Below are 21,861 nucleotides of genomic sequence, written 5' to 3'. Positions count from 1 at the left end.
AACCTTTCTGTAAAGCAAGCTCTAGGTTCAGACCATTTCTTTGGCGAATTCTAACAAAGGAAGAAATAATGATCAATTTTACACAAACTCTTCTCAAAACTTAGAAAACAAAGGAGTACTCACTAGCTGGTTTCATGAGGCCAGCAAAAGTTGACATGCTCCTATTAGGAAAATAATAGACCAGCCTTACTAGAAGCAAAATCTTAAACAAATTTTAAGTCACTATTAAGTAATATATAAAAAGGCCAATACTTCATGATCAAGTTGGATTTATGCTAGCATTGCAAGATTGGTTAACAGTGGAAAAACAATCCATGTAATTTACTGTACTAACAGAACAAAAGAGAAAAATCATGTTATCATCTCAACAGATGCAGAATAAACATCTGATAAAACTCAATATATATCCATGATAAAAACTCTCAACAAACTAGGATTAGAAAGGGAGCTCCTTAATCTACTAAAAGGTTAAGGAAAAAAAAGAACAACAACTAGCAAACCACTTCAAACAATGGTGAAATGTTGAGACATTTCCCTTTGAAACCAGGAATAAGATAAGGGTGCTACTCTTACAACTTCAATTCAACATTGTACTTGAGTTCCTAGCCAGCTGAATAAGGCAAGGAAAAAAAGTGTAAGGTATAAGGATCAGAAAGAAATCAACTGAAGAAATTAACTGTTATCGTTCACAAATGATATTGATATAATTGTATGTAGAAGATCTAAAAGAGTACCAAAAAAATAATAAAATAAAAGAGTATACCATAGTTAAGACATGTGATACTGGCATAAGATAGACAAATAGACCAATGGATTAAAATACAGAGCCCAGAAATAGACAAATGCTATTTGGACACTTATGACAAAGATGGCAATGTAGAACAAGATCTGATTTTTTTTTTTAAGATTTATTTATTTGAGAGAGAGAGAGAGAGAGAGAGATTATGCATGCCCAAGCTGGGGGGATGAGCAGAGGGAGGGAAGAGAGAGAATCCCAACCAGACTCCCACTGAGTGCAGAGCCTGATGTGGTGCTTGATCTCAACACTCTGAGATCATGACCTGGGCTGAAATCAAGAAGTTGGACGTTCAACTGACTAAGCCACCCAGGCACCCCTGGAACGAGATCATTTCAACAAGTGGTACTAAAACAGCTGGATACTCATATGGAAAAAACCCCCAGAAACCTGATCTTTACCCCATAAACAAAAATTAATTCCAAGTAAACTATAGATGAAAGGAAAAACTATAAGGCTTCTAGAAGGCAATACAAGAGATTTATTTTCATTATACATTCACAAATGATGATATCCAAATGGTCAACAAACATACAAAAAAGTCCCTCGACTTCATTAGTAATCAGGGAGTTATGAATCACAGTTAAGATAATAGTAGATAATAGCTAAAACTTAACTAGACTGACAAAACATATGGTAGAACAATGGCAATTCTCATATGCTGCTGGGATACATTTGTGCAATTTCTGTGGAATAGTTTGGCAATTCACTACCTATTAAACATATGCATAGTTGGTGACCTAGTAATGCTACTCTTACGTGGGTACTTAACAGAAATTCATCTACATGTACAACTAGAGACATAAGCAAAAATGTTCATAGCAAGCTTATCCACAATAGTCCCAGCCTTATCGACAATAGTCCATTAATTATAGAATAGATAAACTTGGGTAGCCCCGGTGGCTCAGCAGTATAGTGCTGCCTTCAGCGTGATCCTGGAGACCCGGGATCGAGTCCCACATCGGGCTCCCTGCATGGAGCCTGCTTCTCCCTCTGCCTCTCTCTCTCTCTCTGTCTCTCATGAATAAATAAAAATCTCGGGGATCCCTGGGTGGCGCAGTGGTTTAGCGCCTGCCTTTGGCCCAGGGCGCGATCCTGGAGACCCGGGTCGAGTCCCACGTCAGGCTCCTGGTGCATGGAGCCTGCTTCTCCCTCTGCCTGTGTCTCTGCCTCTCTCTCTCTCTCTGTGACTATCATAAATAAATAAAAATTAAAAAAAAATAAATAAAAATCTCAAAAAACAAAACAAAACAAAACAAAAACCTCTGGTATATATATTTAAAGGAATACTATATGGCAAAGAAAATGGATGCACTATAACTACATGCAATAATATGGATAAATATCACAAACATGTCAAAGAAACCAAAGAAGAACATACCATATATATGATCATATAAATTCAAAAAGCAGGTAAGGGATGCATGCCTAATTGTTAGAACCATAAAGAAAAACAAGGAAATGTGTACTATAAAACTGAGGATGGTGGTTACCTTCAGCAGGTAGGGAGAGTGAAGGGATTGGGAGAAGGCATAGGGGGATTTCCAGGGTGCTAGCAATGTTCTATTTCTCAATATAAATGAAAGTTACAGGGGTGTTTGATTTGTGATAATTTATGCTTTAGCTCACTTTTCTCTGTGTTATATTTTGTAATAAACATGTATTAAATGCAAGAATTCCTTAATTCAGGGATTTCCTTAAAGCAGGTTATTCTGTTGATGTACGCAAAATTTGTAAACTTTGCTTCCTGAGAATTCGTGAGACAACGGTGGAGAAATCAGTGAACTATTGCCTAGTGTTAGACTAAACTCTCTGAGAGTCAAGTAAAAATAAACCTCAATTGGACAACGGTGAAGAAATCAGTGAACTATTGACTAGTGTTAGACTAAGCTCTCTGAGAGTCAAGTAAAAATAAGCCAGCAGTTCTGCAGAGAAGTAATGGAAATCAGGGCTGTAAAGAAATTTTGTGCATGTTTCAGGCATTAATCTCACCTATTTAGACTTTTTTGTGCCTCATATTAGAAGAGATATAAATGCAAATAAAAGCCATTCCATTTAAAATTCCTCATGTTCTTGGGCTCACCCTTTGTTTCTGTGCATGTGGTCCGCCCTCCATTAGGATCTAGGCTATTAAGCGCCAAGTGTTCCAGGACTCAGAAGGAACAGGTGTATTGAGATGGCCCCACTGAATGTTACATTCACCGAGATTTTGCTTTTTCTAGGAATCATAAGCATCTCAATGGACCATGCTTTGTGTGAAACATTCTTTCTTTGAAATATACTTCATGGCACTCTGCTTGGGCTTTGCTTTTGTAAGGAGAGGGGGTAGGAAACTCTTCACCAGGATCATCTACATCACACTTATTCTAACCAACAGTACCATACATTCCCCCCCCCCCCCATATATATCTTAACTCCTAATTAGCCTGATTATGTCATGTATATGAGGTATTGACTTATGATACTTTCGCATCTCAGAGAATTAGGTACATTTGCTTTTACTACCTGTACTTCATTACTACATACATATTTGAAAAAAACTATCAGTAGTTTTTCCACTGGTATATAATTTTGGTTTACATCAAACTTTTCATCACCCAGGAGGAAAGGCTTTTTGTTACTCTGTTGATATGTGCAAAACTTTTAAATATTGCCTCCTGTGAGCTGATGGGAAGCATATCCACACTTCAATTTGGACAACAGTGAAGAAATCAGTTAACTGTTGACTAGTGTTAAGCTGAGAGTCAAGCAAAAATTAATAGAGCAGTCAGTCGCATTCCAAAAAATTGAGGACGTTGTTATTTATAATATAGCATTTTGGCAAGAAAAGTGCCAATTTTACATGATTGCAGGCAAATGTGCTAGTTGGTTTTTTTTTTTTTATTATTTAACTTATTTATTAACGAGAGACACAGGGAAAGAGAGAGAGGCAGAGACACAAGCAGGCCCCATGCAGGGAGCCCGATGTGGGACTCGATCCCAGGTCTCCAGGATCACGCCCTGGGCGGAAGGCAGCACTAAACCTCTGAGCCACCCAGGCTGCCCACTAGTTGGTATTTTAATGCTGTTCTAGTAACATGTAGAAAGGGTGTGAGAAACTTGAGGGTTAGAGTAGCTGAACTCTCAAGCTTGAGGAGACTCTCTCTTTAGAGCACTCAGTTATTCCTCTTGTCCCTTTTCTTCACTCCTCCATTTGAAATGCCAATGGAGAAAAGGAGCAGCTACAGAGGAGTTGGGTATGTGATTCTAGAGCTAGAATGGTTACTTAATGCTGATCTCTTTCTTAAGATCTGGATATCTGGCATTTAAATCAGGTCTTTCTCAGGAGTATTAAGTAATTCTTTTGTGTTAGTCAACTCCTGGAATGTCTTAACTTTCATGGAGCGCATGTTAGAAAGAAGGGGACTTCATTGGGCTGGGAATGCCGGTGACAACTCTTTTTCTTACCATTCCCAAGGCTCATCTTTGAATTGCACCGTATGCCAGAAGGAACCTTACCTCTTCTAATGGTTAGGCCTGCAAGGTGCTTTATAAAAATAAAAAGCCTATCTAATGCACTGGCCGAAGACACTTATGGAGCCCTGCCCTATGACGTCTCCCTAATTTCACCAAGTGCCGTTACCCAGAAAAGTGCATTTGTAGCCAAGCGAGAAGTTCTGAGAAGTTCTAAAAACAGCCGTTGGGTAATTCTCTCTGTAGCAACAAAAAACTCTGCCTGTAGGCAAGTAAGGAGGGAGGCACAGCATTCAGTAACGAGCGGAAAGGAAATCTCGGTTTGCAGCTCAGCTTTACGTCCTTAGGCCGGTCAGTTCTCTGAGCCTCAGTTTTTTCATCTGTAAAATGGGAGATTGCTTGAGGTCTAGCGTTAAGCACAGCGCCGATCACGAAGTAGGCGATGAGGAAATAAATGACAGCTATTTGGTCTGATGGTTACGGGCGAGGAGTCCGTTTTAAGTTTGGTGAAGCGGAGGGGACACGCGGGGGGAGTAGAAGGGGCTGGTTCAGGGGAAGGATGGCGCTGTCCTAGGCGTCGGCCCCGGGGAGCTACACGGGGGCCCGGGAGGGTGCTGGGGCACCTGGCGGGGGGGAGGGGGGCTGCGGTGGGGATTCCGGCTCGGCGCAATCCGGGGACGGCTGGAACTCACCTGCGGGGCAGGTGCTGGGCGTCCGAGGCGTGACCGCGGAGGGCGGGCGGGTGGGCGGGCGCTGAGACCGTGCGGCTGCCGGCGCATGGCACCCGCCGCCCAGCCGCCGCGGTGGCTGCCGGGATGCGCCGCAGCGAATGGTCGCGCCGGGCGCCGCTCTGAGTGACCTTTCACCCGCGCCCAGCGGTCCGGGCGGTGGCACAAGGCGGAAGCCATGGCGGAGGCGGCGGCTGCAGCCGGAGGGCCGGGCGTGGGCGCGGGCTCAGGCTCCGCGGCGGGCGGGGGCCGGGACTCCCACCCGGGCCGGGACCGAGCGGGGCGGAGGCTCCGGGTTCTCTCGGGCCATCTGCGGGGCCGGCCCTGGGAGGCTGTGAGTACCAATGAGTGCAAAGCGCGGAGAGCCGCGGCGCCGGCGGCGCCGGCGGCGCCCACTGCCGCTCCCGCCGCGCAGGAGTCGGGCACCATCCCCAAGAAGCGGTGAGCAGCGGCTCGGCGGAGCGGGCTGGCGGCGGCGGCGGGCGGGGCCCGTGCTGCGGGGGGCGACGGAGGCAGCCTGGTCCCCGGAAGGGCAGGCGCATCTCCCGAGAGGGTGGACGGGACCCCGGGCTCCGGCAGGAAGGCGGCGGCGCGGGATGCCGGGTTCTGGCTCCCTTACTCGAGAGTCACAAAATCTGAAGAACTCTTTTTTTGGGGGGGGAAGGCTTCAGCCACCGCCCCCCCCCCCCCCGCTTTCTTGGATTCTTAATTACCAGGAATTCATGATTTTGAATTAATTCTTGGGCATGATAAGGTCTTGCAGCGGATACAGAGGGTTCCGTGATGCGCCTCCCAAGAAGCCTGATGGAAGCGTGTACTGGATGCTGGGTCTCTTGCAATTGGCGCAAGCCTGGGTGGTGTGGCTCTTGGAGGAAGGTGCTGACGGGGTGTCTGTGGGGCAGGTGTGCGTTTGCTGAGGGGCACGGGCCTTGATTTGAGGGAGGAAAGTGAGGGGTGGTGATAAGCAAAAAAAACCCCAAAAAACAAAACAAAACAAAAACAACTTCAGAAGCTAACTAATGATTCAGACTGTGGTGGTGGCTGCTGAGCTCCCGTGTAACTAGAAGCTGAAAGCCCCTTGCCTGTGGATGAGGATTTTTTTTTTTTTTTTGAGATCTTGACTTAGTACTTTTTGGAGAAATATTAAGCGCTGTTGGAAGCTACTAGAACAAACTCTTTTCTGAGATGTGGTCCTTGTCACGCGGATGAACTTTCAGGGTGAGAGAAAGTGTGGGTAATGTTTCATGGGTGCTTGTCCATGTGCCAGAGACTGTTAAATCTATTACTTCTTTTACTCCTCTCCAAACTCTGAGGTAGGTACAGTCATCTACAGATGAACGAGTAGGACATTTAGAAGTTTGTTTCAGATTCCCAAATACATCTTATTAACTCGAGGGCCAAATTCTTAGCTTGTACTACTTATGACGAATTCATTCAGTAATTCCGCATCCATGAGTCCTTCCTCTGCCGGGTGTATACTCTGCCAGGAATACAGAGACTTAAAAATGCAATATTTACTTTAGACGCTAACAGCCTAGTAAGGTAAAGGTAGAATACGGTGTGATAAGAAATTTAGCTGGTGACCATAGCAAATGGTCACGTAACCCAGTTTTATTTATTTATTTTATTTTTTTACTTTTTAAAGATTTTATGTATTCATGAGAGACACAGGGAGAGAGAGAGAGAGAGAGAGAGGGAGGCAGAGACACAGGCAGAGGGAGAAGCAGGCTCCACGCAGGGAGCCCGACGTAGGACTCGATACCGCGTCTCCAGGACCAGGCCCTGGGCTGAAGGCAGCGCTAAACCGCTGAGCCACCCAGGGATTCCCCCCTTTAACCCAGTTTTAGATATGTATGTAAGGTGGAAGGCTTCCGGGAGTAAGGATTGAGTGGATCTTGAAGTTTGGTTTGGAAGTAACCTGGTGAAAGAGAAAAGTGTTCTTGGCAGAAAAACAATGTGTTCACAGGTAAAGCAGTGAAAGATTAGGAAACTGGTTGAGTTCAATGTGGTAGGAGGAGCTGAGAATAATAGAGGGTGAGGGTTGGAGGCAAGTCTTGTTTGCAGGATTTTATGTGAGGGCAAAACATGATTACATTTACCTTTTAGAAAGGTCCCATTGGGGACTGAATTGAAGAAGGTTAAGCAGTTGAATGTATAAGGGCTGGGAAGGAAGACCTGAGTTTGAATTTCCACTACACAGTTCCAGTTGCATGACCTTGGGCAAGTGTCACTTAACCTTTCACAGAGCTTCAGTCCCTTGTCTGAAAGTGATAGTAATTCCTGCTTTGAGTGTTGCTGTGAGAATTCAACGATACAGAGTTAGGTGATCAAGGGCTTAGTGCATTGCCAGTTACATAACCCTTTACCAAATGAAATTATAGATGCAATTTTCATGGAGTCCAAGGACAGAGAAGTCATTTAGGAGACTCTTACTCTAATGACAAGTATTGCCATTCTGAACTAAGGCATAATATTGGGAATAGGCAAACCTATTTGAAAAAATAATTAAGACGTAAATTTTTTTTTTAAGATTTTATTTATTTATTCACAAGAGACACAGAGAAAGAGGCAGAGGGAGAAGCAGACTCCATGCGGGACTGGATTCCAGTCACGCCCTGAGCCGAAGGCAGAGGCCAAACCGCTGAGCCACCCAGGTGTCCCAAGACTTAAATTTTTAAACTTGTTTCCTGAATGATTGGGGTGGGCGGTGGATTCAAGGATCACATCTTGGCCTCAGGCTTCACTTGATGTTATATTAGCCATCACTGGGTTTAAAACTTTTTTTTTTCCCTAAATGGTTTCATGTACACTTATGTCTATTTATTTGTATGTATCTGCATGATTGTACATTTATATGCATGTTCACGTTGTTAGAACTAAGTAAGTACATCAGGTGTTCCTTATTGTTAGATTTAGGGGCCTTGGTCTGCAGCAGCCAGAGAAATATAGTAATGTTTATAAGGTACACTGGGGTGATGAATGAGGCTTCCTATGGCTGAAGGTGACTGGTTTATGCGGTTATTCTATAGACAGAAGCCACAACTGTAACTTACTATTGGCATAGATTACGCCTTGTAGAAAGCTCCGGTCTTTCATTCAGAGTTAGGTGTGGCTAGTGAGAAAATCTAGTCCTGTTCAAGTATGTTGAAGTTTGAGTCAAAATATGAGGGAACATAAAAACTTGTATTATATGGAACATCAAAAGCTCCCTTAGAAAGTGATCTACTTAACTATATTGTTAATGGGGAACCAAGGTCTCCCTTCAACTCCTCCTGCTTAGTTGGGCCTCAGTTTGCCAGCAGCAGAGCTGAGTCGAAAGGGAAGACAAATGATGAAGCAAGGAGCCAGGGTTTAATAAAATTTGAGTGTGACTGTATGTCACTTATTTGGAATCACTTGGTGATGTGTGTTATTTGTATAACTCCTCTCTGATTACCTTGGATGAGGTAATTAGTTGTAATTTTTCTAACTCATGGCTAGTTATCATTATGGAGTTGGAGGAGTGACTTTTTGAAACTTCGTGTTTTCATTTTCTTTGTAGGATAGTCATGCATATGTTAATCTACCCAATGTTTACAGAATAATTGCTTTATGACAAGTAATGTCCTAAGGACTGAAGGCAGAAGGATGAATAATTGTCCTTGGCCTTAAGGAATTCACAATAGTAAGGGATATACACATTCCAGTACAGTTTGAGTAGAGCCGCTATAAATATAGGTACAAAGATAGCACAATGGAAAGGAGAGTGATTATCCTTGGGGTCAAGGGAAGCCTTCTGGAGACGTTTTAAAATATGGATGATGGTGTGGCAGGTTGGTTGGATGGTGAAGAGAGTTCCAGGCAAAGGTATTAGCATATGGCAAAGCAAGGTGGCATGAAAGTGCATATATATTTAAGTAACTAAACAATTCAGTATTGGTAGAGGTGGAAGTGAAGTAAAAGGAGTAGGGCACTGGCAGGTCACGGAGGCCTTGACCTGGTGGTCGTCAGTCCATTCCTTCATTCACTTGCTCGTTAATTCATTTATGTGTGACTATTTCAGTGCTTGCTATGCACCATAAAACAGTGGACAAAACCTGTCCTTAAGGACTTATTTTCTCGTTGGGGCGGGGATAGCAAACAAACAAGTAATATAGTATGTCAGATGGTGATAAATGTAATGAAGAAAAATGAAGCAGCCAAGGGTCATGGCAAACCTCTGAGGCAGTTAACCTGGGAAGAGACTTGATCAGATTGGGTTTGCGTTTGTATACAGCTACACTGTTAAGAATGGACTGGAGAAGGATGAGGATGCACATAGGGAGACCAGTTAGGGAGCTGTTGTAGCAGAACAGATGAGAAATAATAAAGGATTAAATCAAGGTGATGGCAGTGAGAATAGAGGGGAAAAGATAGTTTTGAGTTTTGGAAATTAGTGCATTAGGTAATACATAAAATTGTGTGACTATATGTCATGGGAATTTGGAGACAACGATAATAGAAAATGGATGGTAAGAGTCCTGAGGAATGTGGACTTTTAAGAGGACTGGCTGATCACAACCTGTTGTACTTACCATGTTGGTCTCCTCTGCATTCTTGGAGTTCTAGTTACTTCTATCCAGGAACATACATTCTCATTATTTGAGGTTGCTGAGCAGAGTTTTGAGAGTGATGGTTTACTTTTGGACCCTCTGTTTTTCTTTAAGTTGCATCTTACTCAATGAATAGTTTCTTTTAGATTATAAAAATCACAGTGTATATACTAATTATGTGACATTTTTATGCCTCGGTTTTGGATTTTTTCAGTTTAAAAAAAGCTATTGTAATGTTAAAAAACGAGAAGAAAAAAAATCCCTTGTGACATCCGTCCCTCTGCACTGTTAACGGCTTTCCCAGTTGTGGTTTGGGTTAGTCAGAATTGTTCTATGGCAATTTTTACAGAAGTTATAAACTCTTCTGCTAGATCAAAAGAAGATCTTTAATTAATACTGCTACTAATTGCTTAATTTACTTATACTACCATTTATGCACACCATTCTTTAAAAAAGATGTGTTATTTAACATGTACTAGAAGCTTTTTTTCAGGAGGAAAAAAAGTTAACATCTTGTAAATGTTTCCTAGGAGGGCATCTTTGTCATACCAGGTTTCAACTATTTGTAATTGAAGAGATCATGATTAAATACAGTGTCATATAGCTAAGGCATTAGCTTATATTGTACTTACTGAATAAATTATAAGATGTATGATCCTATCAAAGTGAAATTCATAATTTTGGAAAATGTTATGCATGGTTTTAAGAAATAGACCAGCGTATTTCCTTCTGTGAGTGAATTTTGCTGTTTCATTTGTGAGAAAATAATGTTGAGAATAAAATGGAAACATACTTCTTTTACATTTCAAGTATCATTTTGGGATGGACCACATTTTCTGCCAATAGACTTCTTTATGTCAGGAAGTTACTTACTATAAAGCCACCTAACCCCCAGTCACTTAATAAAAATACCTAGGAAAAGTTAAATGGATCTCTTTTTAGGCTGCAGAAGAATGGAATGCTGTTGTAGTCAGATGAGATACTTTATGGAACACTTTTTTTTTTGCTTTTTATTTTTTTAAAAGATTTTATTTATTTATTCATGAGAGACACACGGAGAGAGGCAGAGACATAGACTGAGGGAGAAGCAGGCGCCCTGAAGGGAGCCCAGTACGAGACTCAATCCCAGGAGATCATGACCTGAGCCAAAGGCAAGATGTTCAACCACTGAGCCACCCAGGTGTCCCTACGGAACACTTTAAAAGCAAATGTTAAGCAAGTATTACTCTTTTCAGTTTTATTTTCTTATTATTGAGAAGAGAGTTTCTGTTCTACAGATTAGTATGTTAATTTCAATTCCAAACCAAATCAACGTATCCTGAGTAGATTTTACGCTTTTGACACGAAGTAGTAATCGCCCTCCCTTCATTAGTACTCTTTTTATTTGTTAGGCTTTAGGAGTAATATTTAATTTTATCACTGCCTCACATCTGAGTTCAGAATCAATTGAAAAGACATAAGAGTATAGATAGGTGGAGATAAAAATGTCAGCTTTATTACAAATAAAGCTTGTTGGAGAATATGGCTTAGATCTGGACTACCTAATAGTTACCTTGAATTGGATAGACTTAGTCATAGGTAATACTGGACTACAGAAGGCCTCCCCTGCAAGTTCAGAGCCAGCTCCAGTAAGCCTTGTACATGGCCCGGAGAGAGACTGCAGTATAACCAGTCTAAGTATTTGTATTTGGTGGATTCTAAGGCCAGATAAAAGGCTGACCCCAGTTGCTTGGTGCTTCTCAGAAATCACTAACCAGATAAATTGCTCCTTCCACGAGAAGGGATGTCTGTGTGACAGTTGGGGAGAGGCAACCAGGATAGTTACTCTTCTGAAGTCCCTCCAGATTGGAAGCTGGATGTCAGAGAATGGAGGTATTGCTGGTATAGTTTTGGATAAATTAGGGAAAAGGCTGAAAACTTTATGGTAGGTAAATAGTCTTCCACCTGCATCATTTGCATGTGACATCCCCATTGCCTACTGAATATATTTATCCAGAGTTTACTGGTTAGGACAGTTAAGGTCTTCCAGGGGAGCAAATCGGCCTTTCTAAGCCTTGTATTTCGTTGCTACCTACTACCTACTCTAGCTGCATACCAGAATTGTTGCTATTCCTGGGACATGTCCTTCCTTTTCCCTTTTCTTTCTTTGATATGTTCATGTTTCCAAAGTAAAGTATACATAGTACTGATAGTTCTGGGATAATTTGGAGGTGGTATGTGGCTTACAATCTTATTTGGATAGTTATATGTTTGTATACATACTTATTTTTTTGTTGTTAAACTTTATTGAACTATTGCATAACTTATAAATGTGCAGGTTATAAGTGTACAGCTTAATTACTTTTCACAAAGTGAACACATCTATCTTATGTATTTAGATTAAGAAACAGCATTACCAGTCTCCAGAAGCCTTCTTCATGTCCCTCTCCACCTCCCACCAGGATACCAGTACCTTGAACTACATAGTTTGGATTTGCTTGTTTTGAACTTTATATTAGTGCAGTCATGCAGTGTGTGTTCTTTTGTGTGTGGCTTTTCCCCCTCATCATTATGTTTGTAATACTCATCTGTGTTGTTATGTCTAGTTGTATTTTGTTCAGTCTTACTGCTGGATAGTATTCCATTGGGTGAATATATACTGCAATTTATTTTTTTAAATATTTTATTTATTTATTTGAGAGAGAGAGTGAGAGAGAGAGAGAGAGAGCGAGAGCGTGCACGAGCAGGGGAAAGAAAAGGGAGAGGGAGAATCAGATTCCCCTCTGAGCAGGGAGCCTGACTTTGGGCTCAGTCCTAGGTCTCTGGATCATGACCGGAGCCCAAGGCAGACTATTAACTAACTGACTGAGCCACCCAGGTGCCCCATTCAATTTATTATATTAAGGATGGGCACTCAGGTGGTTGCTAATTTTAGGTTTGAATAGTTATTTATTGATTTTAATATGAAGTGCTTATCTAACTACTGTTTTTATAGATATTGCTGCATAGAAATTGGCTAAAATAATTAAAATAGTATTTAGTATACGTTATGTTCAATTTTCTTAAGTATATCATTTGTTTGAGGTAATAAAATGCTCCTAGGTACTAGATCATTCATGTAAATATTAAACTGGCTTTTAATTTTTATTAATCTTTAAAGATTTTATTAGAGAGAGTGAGCAAGAGAGAGAGTGCGGAGCACAAGCCAAGGGAGGGGCTGAGGGACAAGCTGACTCCCCACTGAGCAGGGAGCCCAAAATGGGGCTCGATCCCAGGACCCTCGGATCAGGACCTGAGCTGAAGGCAGATGTGTAATTGACTGAGCCACCCAGGCATTCCTTAAGCTGACTTTTTAAGCACTGTGACCTTAAAGTCTTTTCAATGTTCAAATGTTATTTATAAACTTACAAGATTTCAGCTTAGAATTACAATTCTAAATCTATAGCTCAGTTAGTTACACATTTTGAATTTGTTATAAGCCAGTCATTCGTACAAGCCAGATCCTCTTAAATTTTGTAAGTATATAAAAGATCAGTTTCTGCATAGCTCTCTTATACAAAAACATTAACATCTGACTTTGATTCCCTTCTCAAGCATTTGTATATTTAATTCTAAATCTTTTTATAGTTGAAATATGCTTACTCATTAAGGAAGGCTGTTACCATTCTAGGGAGCTGCAGTTACTTTTGACAAGGGAGTTTTGCCTCTTAGATGAGATTTGAAGCTATAGGTATCTTATATCTAAGAAAATTTTTGTATTGCATGTAATATTTGCCCTTACAGGCGTATCTGAAGTTACCAACCAGGGATTTGAGCTAGGATGCTGACCAAATTCTTGTCGGCAACTTCACTGGGCCTCTCCAAACTCTATTTATAGTTGCCTTATCAGTGACCTCCTATCATCAACTGGGGTGTGTTCATGTATTCTAGGACCTTATAATCAAATAATGTGAATTACTTCATTTGTTATATTCACAGTTTGCAGTTCCCACTCAGATTGTTTATATGGTTGGATTTTGCATTTCTTCATCCTGAACTTTCCAGGAATCCAGCATTAGGGATATTAAAATAATACTCACTTGAATTTGGTTCTGTCAACTCAAAGTTTATAAATCAACACTGTACTAGAGCTTTCTGTGATGCTGGAAATGTTCTATAATCTGCTGTCCAATATGGTAGCCACTAATCACAGGTGGCCATCTTGACTAAGGAGCTGAATTTTTAGTTGTTTTTTTTTAAGATTTTATTTATTCATGAGACACACACACACACACACACACACACACACACACACAGAGGCAGAGACACAGGCAGAGGGAGAAGCAGACTCCGTGCAGGGAGCCCGATGTGGGACCTGATTCCGGGACCCCAGGATCATGCCCTGGACTGAAGGCAGGCGCTAAACCGCTGAACCACCCAGGGATCCCCCGAATTTTTAGTTTTATTTAATTTTAATTAATTTTTATTTAAATAGGCATATGTGGCTAGTTATACCGTATTGGACAGCACAGCTGTAGATTGAAATCTAACTCATTATCTGTCCTTTCTTATTTCTTTCTTTTTTTTTTTTTTTTTTTTATGATAGTCACACAGAGAGAGAGAGAGAGGCAGAGACATAGGCAGAGGGAGAAGCAGGCTCCATGCACCAGGAGCCTGACGTGGGATTCGATCCCGGGTCTCCAGGATCGCGTCCTGGGCCAAAGGCAGGCGCCAAACCCCTGCGCCACCCAGGGATCCCTCCTTTCTTATTTCTATATGAAGTTACTTTTCTGGGTTTTCTTTTCATTTTTTTCTTTTAAGATTGAACTCTCTTTTGAATTAATTTATTCAAATAATTAATTCTGTTAAACACCTTAATCTCATCTGATCTTCACAACCTCCCATAATACAGATTAGTAACCAAAGTTTGTAGATGTTTGCCAGAAAAGTCACTTGCTATAGTAAGTGGTAGGGCTTAGATTTGAATCCAGATCTTCTATCTCAAGTCTAGAACTTTTTCCTTGATACTGTGCTACCACTAGTCTCATTTTTTTTTCTTACAATCTTTCTCGTATCCACTTTGTGCATTAAACAAGTTTTTATTGGTCATTTGTGTTCAAGGTGCTTAGGCTGCATCAGTGAACAAAATGGACAAAGATCTCTTTTCTCATGGGACTTACTACATTCTGATGGGTGAAATAGATAATAACATAGTAAATAAATCAATTACTAAGTGTGTTAGAAGGTGATAAGTGCTATGGAAAAAAGGAAAAGAACAGAGTAAGGAGGTAGGGTTCACATTTTAAATAGGATTTCATTGGGGAATGTGACATTTAAGCAAATATTTGAAGGAGATGAGAGTGTTAAGCTGTATGGATATATAGTTGAATGAGCATTTCAGGCACAGGAATAGTATGTGCAGATACCCTAAGGGGAGGCACACATGTGTTGTTTTAGGAGAATAACAAATGTAACTGGAGTCAGTTCATAATCCTTTCACCCCTACACTGTTTTAAGTGTGTACCTTTGAAACCTTAGCTTCTGATTTAATGTCTCTTGTTTTAGTCAAGGTCTTTTATTTATGCTACATTTTCTAGCATCTACAAGTTTCCTTGTGCTGCTCTCTGGAAGATCTGCTTGTTTGATACCAGGCTTCAGGGTCTGTATTTTGAGGATCTTTCTGTTTTTGAGAATTGAGGCGAGGTGATACTGGGCTATTATCTGTTACCTCTTCCTCATGATTTCTCATATTATGAATAGTAACTCTAAAATCATTAAGTGTCATGCCATGTAATAAGTAGGCCTGGAGCCTTTGATTCATTTAAATCAGTTAGATACCCTCCTGACATCTTTTTACCTGTTTGAAACTTCATTTACCCAAGTTTGTTGGCAATTTCTTCAGTATTTTCGATGTGCTAAGCACTGGGGAGGAGTAGCACTAAGGAAGTCTCATTTGTTTTCTCTTACTGCAGGGTGCTAAGTGCTATGATAGAGGCAAGAAGGGGGGAAGAATGATGACTGGTATAGCAATGGAAGGGCATCTTCATTTCAAAGAAACATAGATTAGAAAGGTGGGGGAGTACTACTATTTTATATTAAGGTGCTATGAAAATTCTTAAATCTGAGGGTAAAAACATTGATGAGAGTATTTGGATGAGAACAGAATCAGAAGAATTAGAGTAAGAGAATGTGGACAATATAATAAATAAAGTTTACAAAACTGGTATGACAGTTGGCTGTAGTAATGCTGGGGGCTTTCAGCTACCTGGATAACTTTTGGAAGTCTTATTGTGAGAGCAATATCTGGCAGTTAATTTACAATTAAAATCAGAGGGTACATAATTGATGCTGAAATGTTATACATTTTACTTGAAGAAAACAACAGAAAATAATAATCAAAATAAGGGACTAACATTGAAAATAATAAAGAGATAACTACTATAGCATTTTGGCATCTTTTAGTTGTGGCATATGTGTGTAAAGTCATGCTGTGATAATGTCTTGAAACACCTTTTTTTCACTCAGTATCTTGTGTATAATTTTCTTTCTTTTTTTTTTTTTAAAGATTTTATTTTATTTATTTGACAGAGCAAGTACACAAGCAGGGGGAGTGGCAGGCAAAGGAAGAGGGAGAAGCAGGCTCCCTGCTGAGTGTGGGGCTCAATCCCAGGACTCTGGGATCATGACCTGAGCTGAAGGCAGAAGCTTAACTGATTGAGCCACCCAGGTGACCCTTGTATAACTTTCTATGTCAAGAATATTAATGGGCAACTTTACCTTCAGTGACTCGAGTGCTGCATTATATGTAGGTACTACAAGTTCAACCAGTACAGTATCATTTTTAATTGTTTCCAATCTTTCCCTATTATAAAGATGCTGTGACAGACTTTTTTTTTTTTTTTTACAATTAAGTCCCTTACAATTTCCTTAAGGCAAATTTTTAAAAAGGGCTTTAATGGGTTAAGGAGGATTGGAATACATTGTTTATTCATTTCAGTGGGCAGAGGCAGAAATCACCGCTGCTTGTTTGGATTTAATTTTGTCCAAGAAAAAAGAATTGGAAATTATTGGAATCCTATGAGAAAGACCCTTGTCATGTTTGAACAGATTTATATCTTATAACTAAAGAACGCAGCTTTCCAGAAATTCACATAAAAGAAAATGAAATGTTTTGGCCTGAGTTGCTAAGGGGAAACCAAAACATGACCACAGAGAGCCTAAGAAATATTGCTTAACTTTGCCTTGGCCTTGGAAGTGATGAGGAGTGAGCTGAGGCAACTGGCTGAGATGTTCCGGTTTAAACCACTTACTGTTATCAGTAAATATTGTACACTTCATGCTTATTCAGATGGCTTATACTGTTTGGTCAAATTGTCCTATATCACGTGATGCACCTTAAGCATTGTAATGTCAGCAGTTTTCTTTTTCTCCCAACACATATTTTGAAAAAAATTAAAACATATTGAAAAATTAATTTTTATAATACATAGTTTTATACCAACCACCTAGATTCCATCATTAATATTTTACTATGCTTGTTTATCATGTATCCATTAATTCATCCTTTTCTCCATTTAGTAGTAATATACCTTATTTTTGATGAATTCTAAAGAAAATTAGTTGCTTTATTTTGAAGTAAAATCTCCTATATTAGCTTTCACTGCTATTGGGGGAACTTTTTTTTTAATTTAAATTCAATTTGCTAATATACAGTATAACACCCAATGCTCATCACATCACATACCCTCCTTAATGCCTATCACCTAGTTACCCCCATCTCCCCACCCCACTTTCCCTTTGGGGGAACTTTTAAGTTATTGTCTCTAACTCTTCAATCTCCATTTTCACATTTTCAATTATTGCACATTTTTATCTGGGAATGTCTGGGTGTTTTGACATAGTGATAATCTCTTTTTGAAATAAAATTTTAAAAATTTATTATTTTTGAAGTAAAAGGTTCTACTTTTGTGCTTTTATATTAATCTTGATTTCCAGGTAGTATTTTGTCTGCTTTGTCTTTGCAAAAATATTTGTAGCTTTACAACATGATTATTAGATCACTAGTCTGATTTTTGCTTTATTTCCAAGTTCTTACCTGCTATCTGCCATCATTTTCAGAAAGTACATTCTAGTTTGTTATGTCTGTCTTCAGATTTTATACAAGTGGTAACCTTTTTAAAGAATGAATTCTTATTTGTTTGTATGTGTGTTAATTAGGACTTTCATTTACAAGTATTAATTTGAGCTAAGTGAAGAAAGAAAAGGGAAATTTATTTTAAGAGTACAGAGGGACCAAAGAACCCAAGGGCAGGAGTGGAGGTTAGTCTCAGGATGGAATTAGAGCTAAAAACCAGAAAGCCATCAGGTTTCTTGCTAGCATCACTTCTTGCTTGTATCTGCTACATGTTTCTCTAAGTAGATCAGCCTTTTTGGCTCTTCTGTTCAAATAGTAAAATATGGTAACCCTCCTCCACAATATTCATTTAGCCAGTAGCAGCAGATAATTGAATCCTCTTGTTCCCAGTAGCTGGGTCACATGTCTACATTGTTCTAACTAGCTATTGTCTTGAAAGGAGTGGTGGTGATCTTAGTAGAAAAATAGCTGCCCAGGCAGCTAAATGAACTCAACTAACTCTGGTTATCATACTTTGAAATGTGTCACAGCCAGATCATCTCGTCTTTTTTAAGGATTACTTCCCCACAATATTGCTCCATGAGTTATCCTATTGTTTTCCTATTTGGTCTTCTATCTTTTTTTTCTTTTTTCTTTTCCTACTTGATGATGATTTTTTTAAAATTAAAATATAATTAAAATACAGTTTCAGGTATACAATATAATGATCCAATTCAATACATTACTCAGTGTTCATCAAGATAAATATACTTTTAATCCCTTTTATTTCATTCATCCCTCTGCCCCCCTCCGTTTGGCAATCACTCTTTGTATTAAAGAGTATATTTTGTCTCTTCTTTTGTTTCTTAAATTCCACGTATGAGTGAAATCACATGGTATTTGTCTTTCTCTGACTGATTTATTTCACTTAGCATTATACCTTTAGGTCCATTTATGTTGTAGCAAATGGCAAGGTCTCATTCTTTTTTATGGCTTAGTAATATTCCATTATAATAATATAGCACATCTTCTTTATCCATTCATCTATGAATGGACACTTGGGTTACTTCATATCTTGGCTATTGTAAGTAATGCTTCAGTAAACAAAGATGCATGTATCTTTTAGAATTAGTGTTTTTCTTTTCTTTGGGTTAATACCCAGTAGTAGAATTACTAGATCATATGGAAATTCTATTTTTAATCTTTTGAAGAACCTCTGTATTGTTTTTTCAGAGTGTGTGCTACACCAATTTACATTGCCACCAACGGTACATGAAGGTTTCCTTTCCTCCACAGCCTTACCAACACTTATTCCTTATGTTTTGATTTTAGTCATTCTGACAAGTGTAAGGTGGTATTTCATTGTGGTTTTGATTTGCATTTCCCTGATGATTAGTGACGATGAGCATCTTCTCATGTGTCTGTTTGCCATCCATATGTCTTCTTGGAAAAAGGTCTATTCAGGTCCATTGGCCATTTTTTAGTTGGATTATTTGGGGAGACGTTGGTGTTGAGTTGTGTAAGTTCTTTATATATTTTGGATATTAATCCCTTATTGGTTATATCATTTGCATTTCTATTCACTGGGTTGCCTTTTTTTCTTGATAGCTTCATGTGCTGTGCAAAAGTTTTTTACTTTGGTATAGTACCAATATAATTTAATTTTGCTTTTGTTTCCTTTGCCTCAAGAAACATACCTAGAAAAATGATTTTACAGCCAATGTCAAAGAAATTACTCCCTGTGTTGTTGTTGTTGTTGTTGTTTTTTAGGAGTTTTATGGTTTGAGGTCAGACATTTAGGTCTTTAATCCATTTTGTATTTATTTTTTGTGTGTGGTTTAAGAAGGTGGTCCACATTCTTCTGTATGTAGCTGTTCATTGTACTCTGCACCATTTGTTGAAGAGACTATATTTTCCCCATTGTATATTCTTGCCTCCTTTGCCATAGGTTAATTAACCGTATATGCATGGGTTTATTTCTGGGCTCTTTATTCTTTTGATCTATGTGTCTGTTTTTGTACCAATGTAATGTATTGAATTAGATCCTTATACTGTGTTTTGATTAGTACAGCTTTGTAGTATATCTTGCAATTTGGGATGTTATACCTCCAGCTTTGTTCTTTTTTCTCAGGATTGCTTTGGCTCTTTGGAGTGTTTTGTGATTCTACACAAATTTTAGTATTATTTATTCTAGTTCTTTGAGAAATGTTGGTATTTTAATAGGGATTGCATTGAATCTGTACATTGCTCTGGGTAATATGGACATTTAAAAAACATTGGGGAAAAATTGGGTCTTCCAACTTGTAAGGGTGGAATATTTTTCCATTTGTGTCATCCTCAGTTTTTTTTTTTTTTTTTTTTTTTCATTAGTGCTTTATGGTTTTAGGAATACAGGTCTTTCACCTATTTGGTTAAGTTTATTCCTAGGTATTTTATTCTTTTTGGTGTAATTGTAAATAGATTATTTTTCTAATTTCTCTTTCTGCTCCTTCATTACTAGTTTATAGAAATCAACAGGGTTGCCTGGGTGGCTCAGTTGGTTAAGCTTCTGCCTTCAGCTCAGGTCATGATTCCAGGATCCTGGGATCAAGCTCTGAGTTGCAGGGAGACTGCTTCTCCCTCTCCCTCTGCCACTCCCCCTGCTTGTGCTCTCTCTTTCAAATAAATAAATAAAATCTTTAAAAAATGCAACAGATTTCTGTGTATTAATTTTGTATTCTGCGACTGGACTGAATTTATTAGTTCTGAATTTAAAAACTAGTAGTTTTTTTTTATGGAATCTTGAAGGTTTTCTATATATAGTAGAATGTCATCTGCAAACGGTGTAAGTTTTACTTTTTTCTTACCAATGTAGATGCTTTTTATTTCTTTTTGTGGTCTGATTGCTGTGACTGGGACTTCCAGTACTATGTTGAATAAAAGTGGTAAGAGTGGATGTCCTTCTTTCGTTCCTGATCTTAAAGGAAAAGCCCTCAGTTTTTCACCACTGAGGATGATGTTAGTTGTGGGTTTTTCATCTATGGCCTTTATAATGTTGAGGTATGTTCCTTCTAAACCTTCTTTATTGAGAGTCTTATCATGACTGGATGTTATATTTGTCAGTTACTTTTTCTGCATCTATTGAGATGATCACATGATTTTTATCCTTTTTCTTATTAATGTGATATATCTTGTTAATTGATTTGAAAATATTGGATCATCTTTGCATCCCTGGAATAAATCTCAGTTGATCATGGTGAATGATTTTTTACATGTATTGTCGGATTTTATTTCCTAACATTTTGAGGAGTGTTTTTGCATCTGTGTTTATTATCTATTTTCTTTTTTTGTAGTGTTTTTCTCTGGTTTTAGGGTAATTCTGGCTTTGTAAAATGATTTTGGAAGGTTCCTTTTTCTTTTTTCTTTTTTTTTTTTTAAAGATTTATTTATTTATTTTAGAGAGACAGTGTGCATGAGAAGGGGAGGGGCAAAAGGAGAGGAGAGAGAGAATCTTAAGCAGACTCCCTGCTGAGCCACACATAACTTCTTCCTCAGCCCAACACCCCCTCTGCTTGTGCTCTTTTTCTCTCTGTCAAATAAATAAATTAAGTCTTTTAAAAAAAGTAAATTTTTGGTAGAATTCACCTGTGAAATCATCTGGTTTTGGACTTTTGTTTGTTGGAATTTTTTTGATTATGCGTTCAATTTCATTACTAGTGATTATTTTGTTAAAATATTCCATTTCCTATTCAATTGTGGAAGATAATGTTTCTAGGAATTTATTTTTATATTCTAGGTTATACAATTTGTTGGCATATAATTTTTTACAATATTCTCTTACAATCCTTTGTATTTCTTTGGTGTTGTTATTAAATTCTGATTTTATTTGTACTTTTTTTTTTTTTTTTTTTAGATTTTATTTATTCATGAGAATACACAGAGAGGAGAGAGAGAAGCAGAGACACAGGCAAAAGGAGAAGCAGGCTCCATGCAGGGAGCCCGACGTGGGCCTCGATCCCGGGTCTCCAGGATCACACCCTGGGCTACAGGCAGCGCTAAACCGCTGAGCCACCTGGGATGCCCATATTTGTACTATTTTTTTTTTAGTGAAATCTAGCTAAAGATCTATGAAATTTGTTTATCTTTTCAAAGAACCAGCTATAGGGCTGGTTTAGTGGTAATGAACTCCTTTAATTTTTGTTTGAGAAACTCTATCTTTTCTTCTATTCTGAATGGTAATCTCATTGGATAGATTGTTCTTGG

General features: G+C 39.0%; 2 protein-coding genes across 4 annotated transcripts in view; one reads left to right on the top strand and one right to left on the bottom strand.

The window, feature by feature from the left end:
• Positions 1-5,000, bottom strand: part of NFE2L2 (NFE2 like bZIP transcription factor 2) — a 142,767-nt gene extending 137,767 nt beyond the window's left edge. Inside the window, exon 1 of the mRNA XM_077883012.1 lies at positions 4,942-5,000. The gene's annotated coding sequence lies outside the window, so the exon portion shown is untranslated. The remainder of the gene's footprint in view (positions 1-4,941) is intronic.
• The window catches only part of AGPS (alkylglycerone phosphate synthase), a 132,067-nt gene continuing 114,120 nt past the window's right edge, over positions 3,915-21,861 (top strand). The window contains exon 1 of one of the 3 annotated variants that reach the window (XM_077883005.1): positions 3,915-4,032. In XM_077883005.1, the coding sequence (XP_077739131.1) occupies positions 3,995-4,032 (38 nt within the window). In that variant the 5' untranslated portion in view covers positions 3,915-3,994. Of the gene's footprint in view, positions 4,033-5,128; positions 5,419-21,861 lie in introns of those variants that run through there. The other 2 variants (XM_077883006.1, XM_077883004.1) reach the window with 2 other exon arrangements.

Source organism: Canis aureus, chromosome 34 (genome assembly GCF_053574225.1).
Source record: "Canis aureus isolate CA01 chromosome 34, VMU_Caureus_v.1.0, whole genome shotgun sequence".
In the NCBI taxonomy this organism is placed as follows: domain Eukaryota; kingdom Metazoa; phylum Chordata; class Mammalia; order Carnivora; family Canidae; genus Canis; species Canis aureus.
Note: the sequence above shows the minus strand (reverse complement) of the source record. Positions and strands in the feature narration are given on the sequence as shown.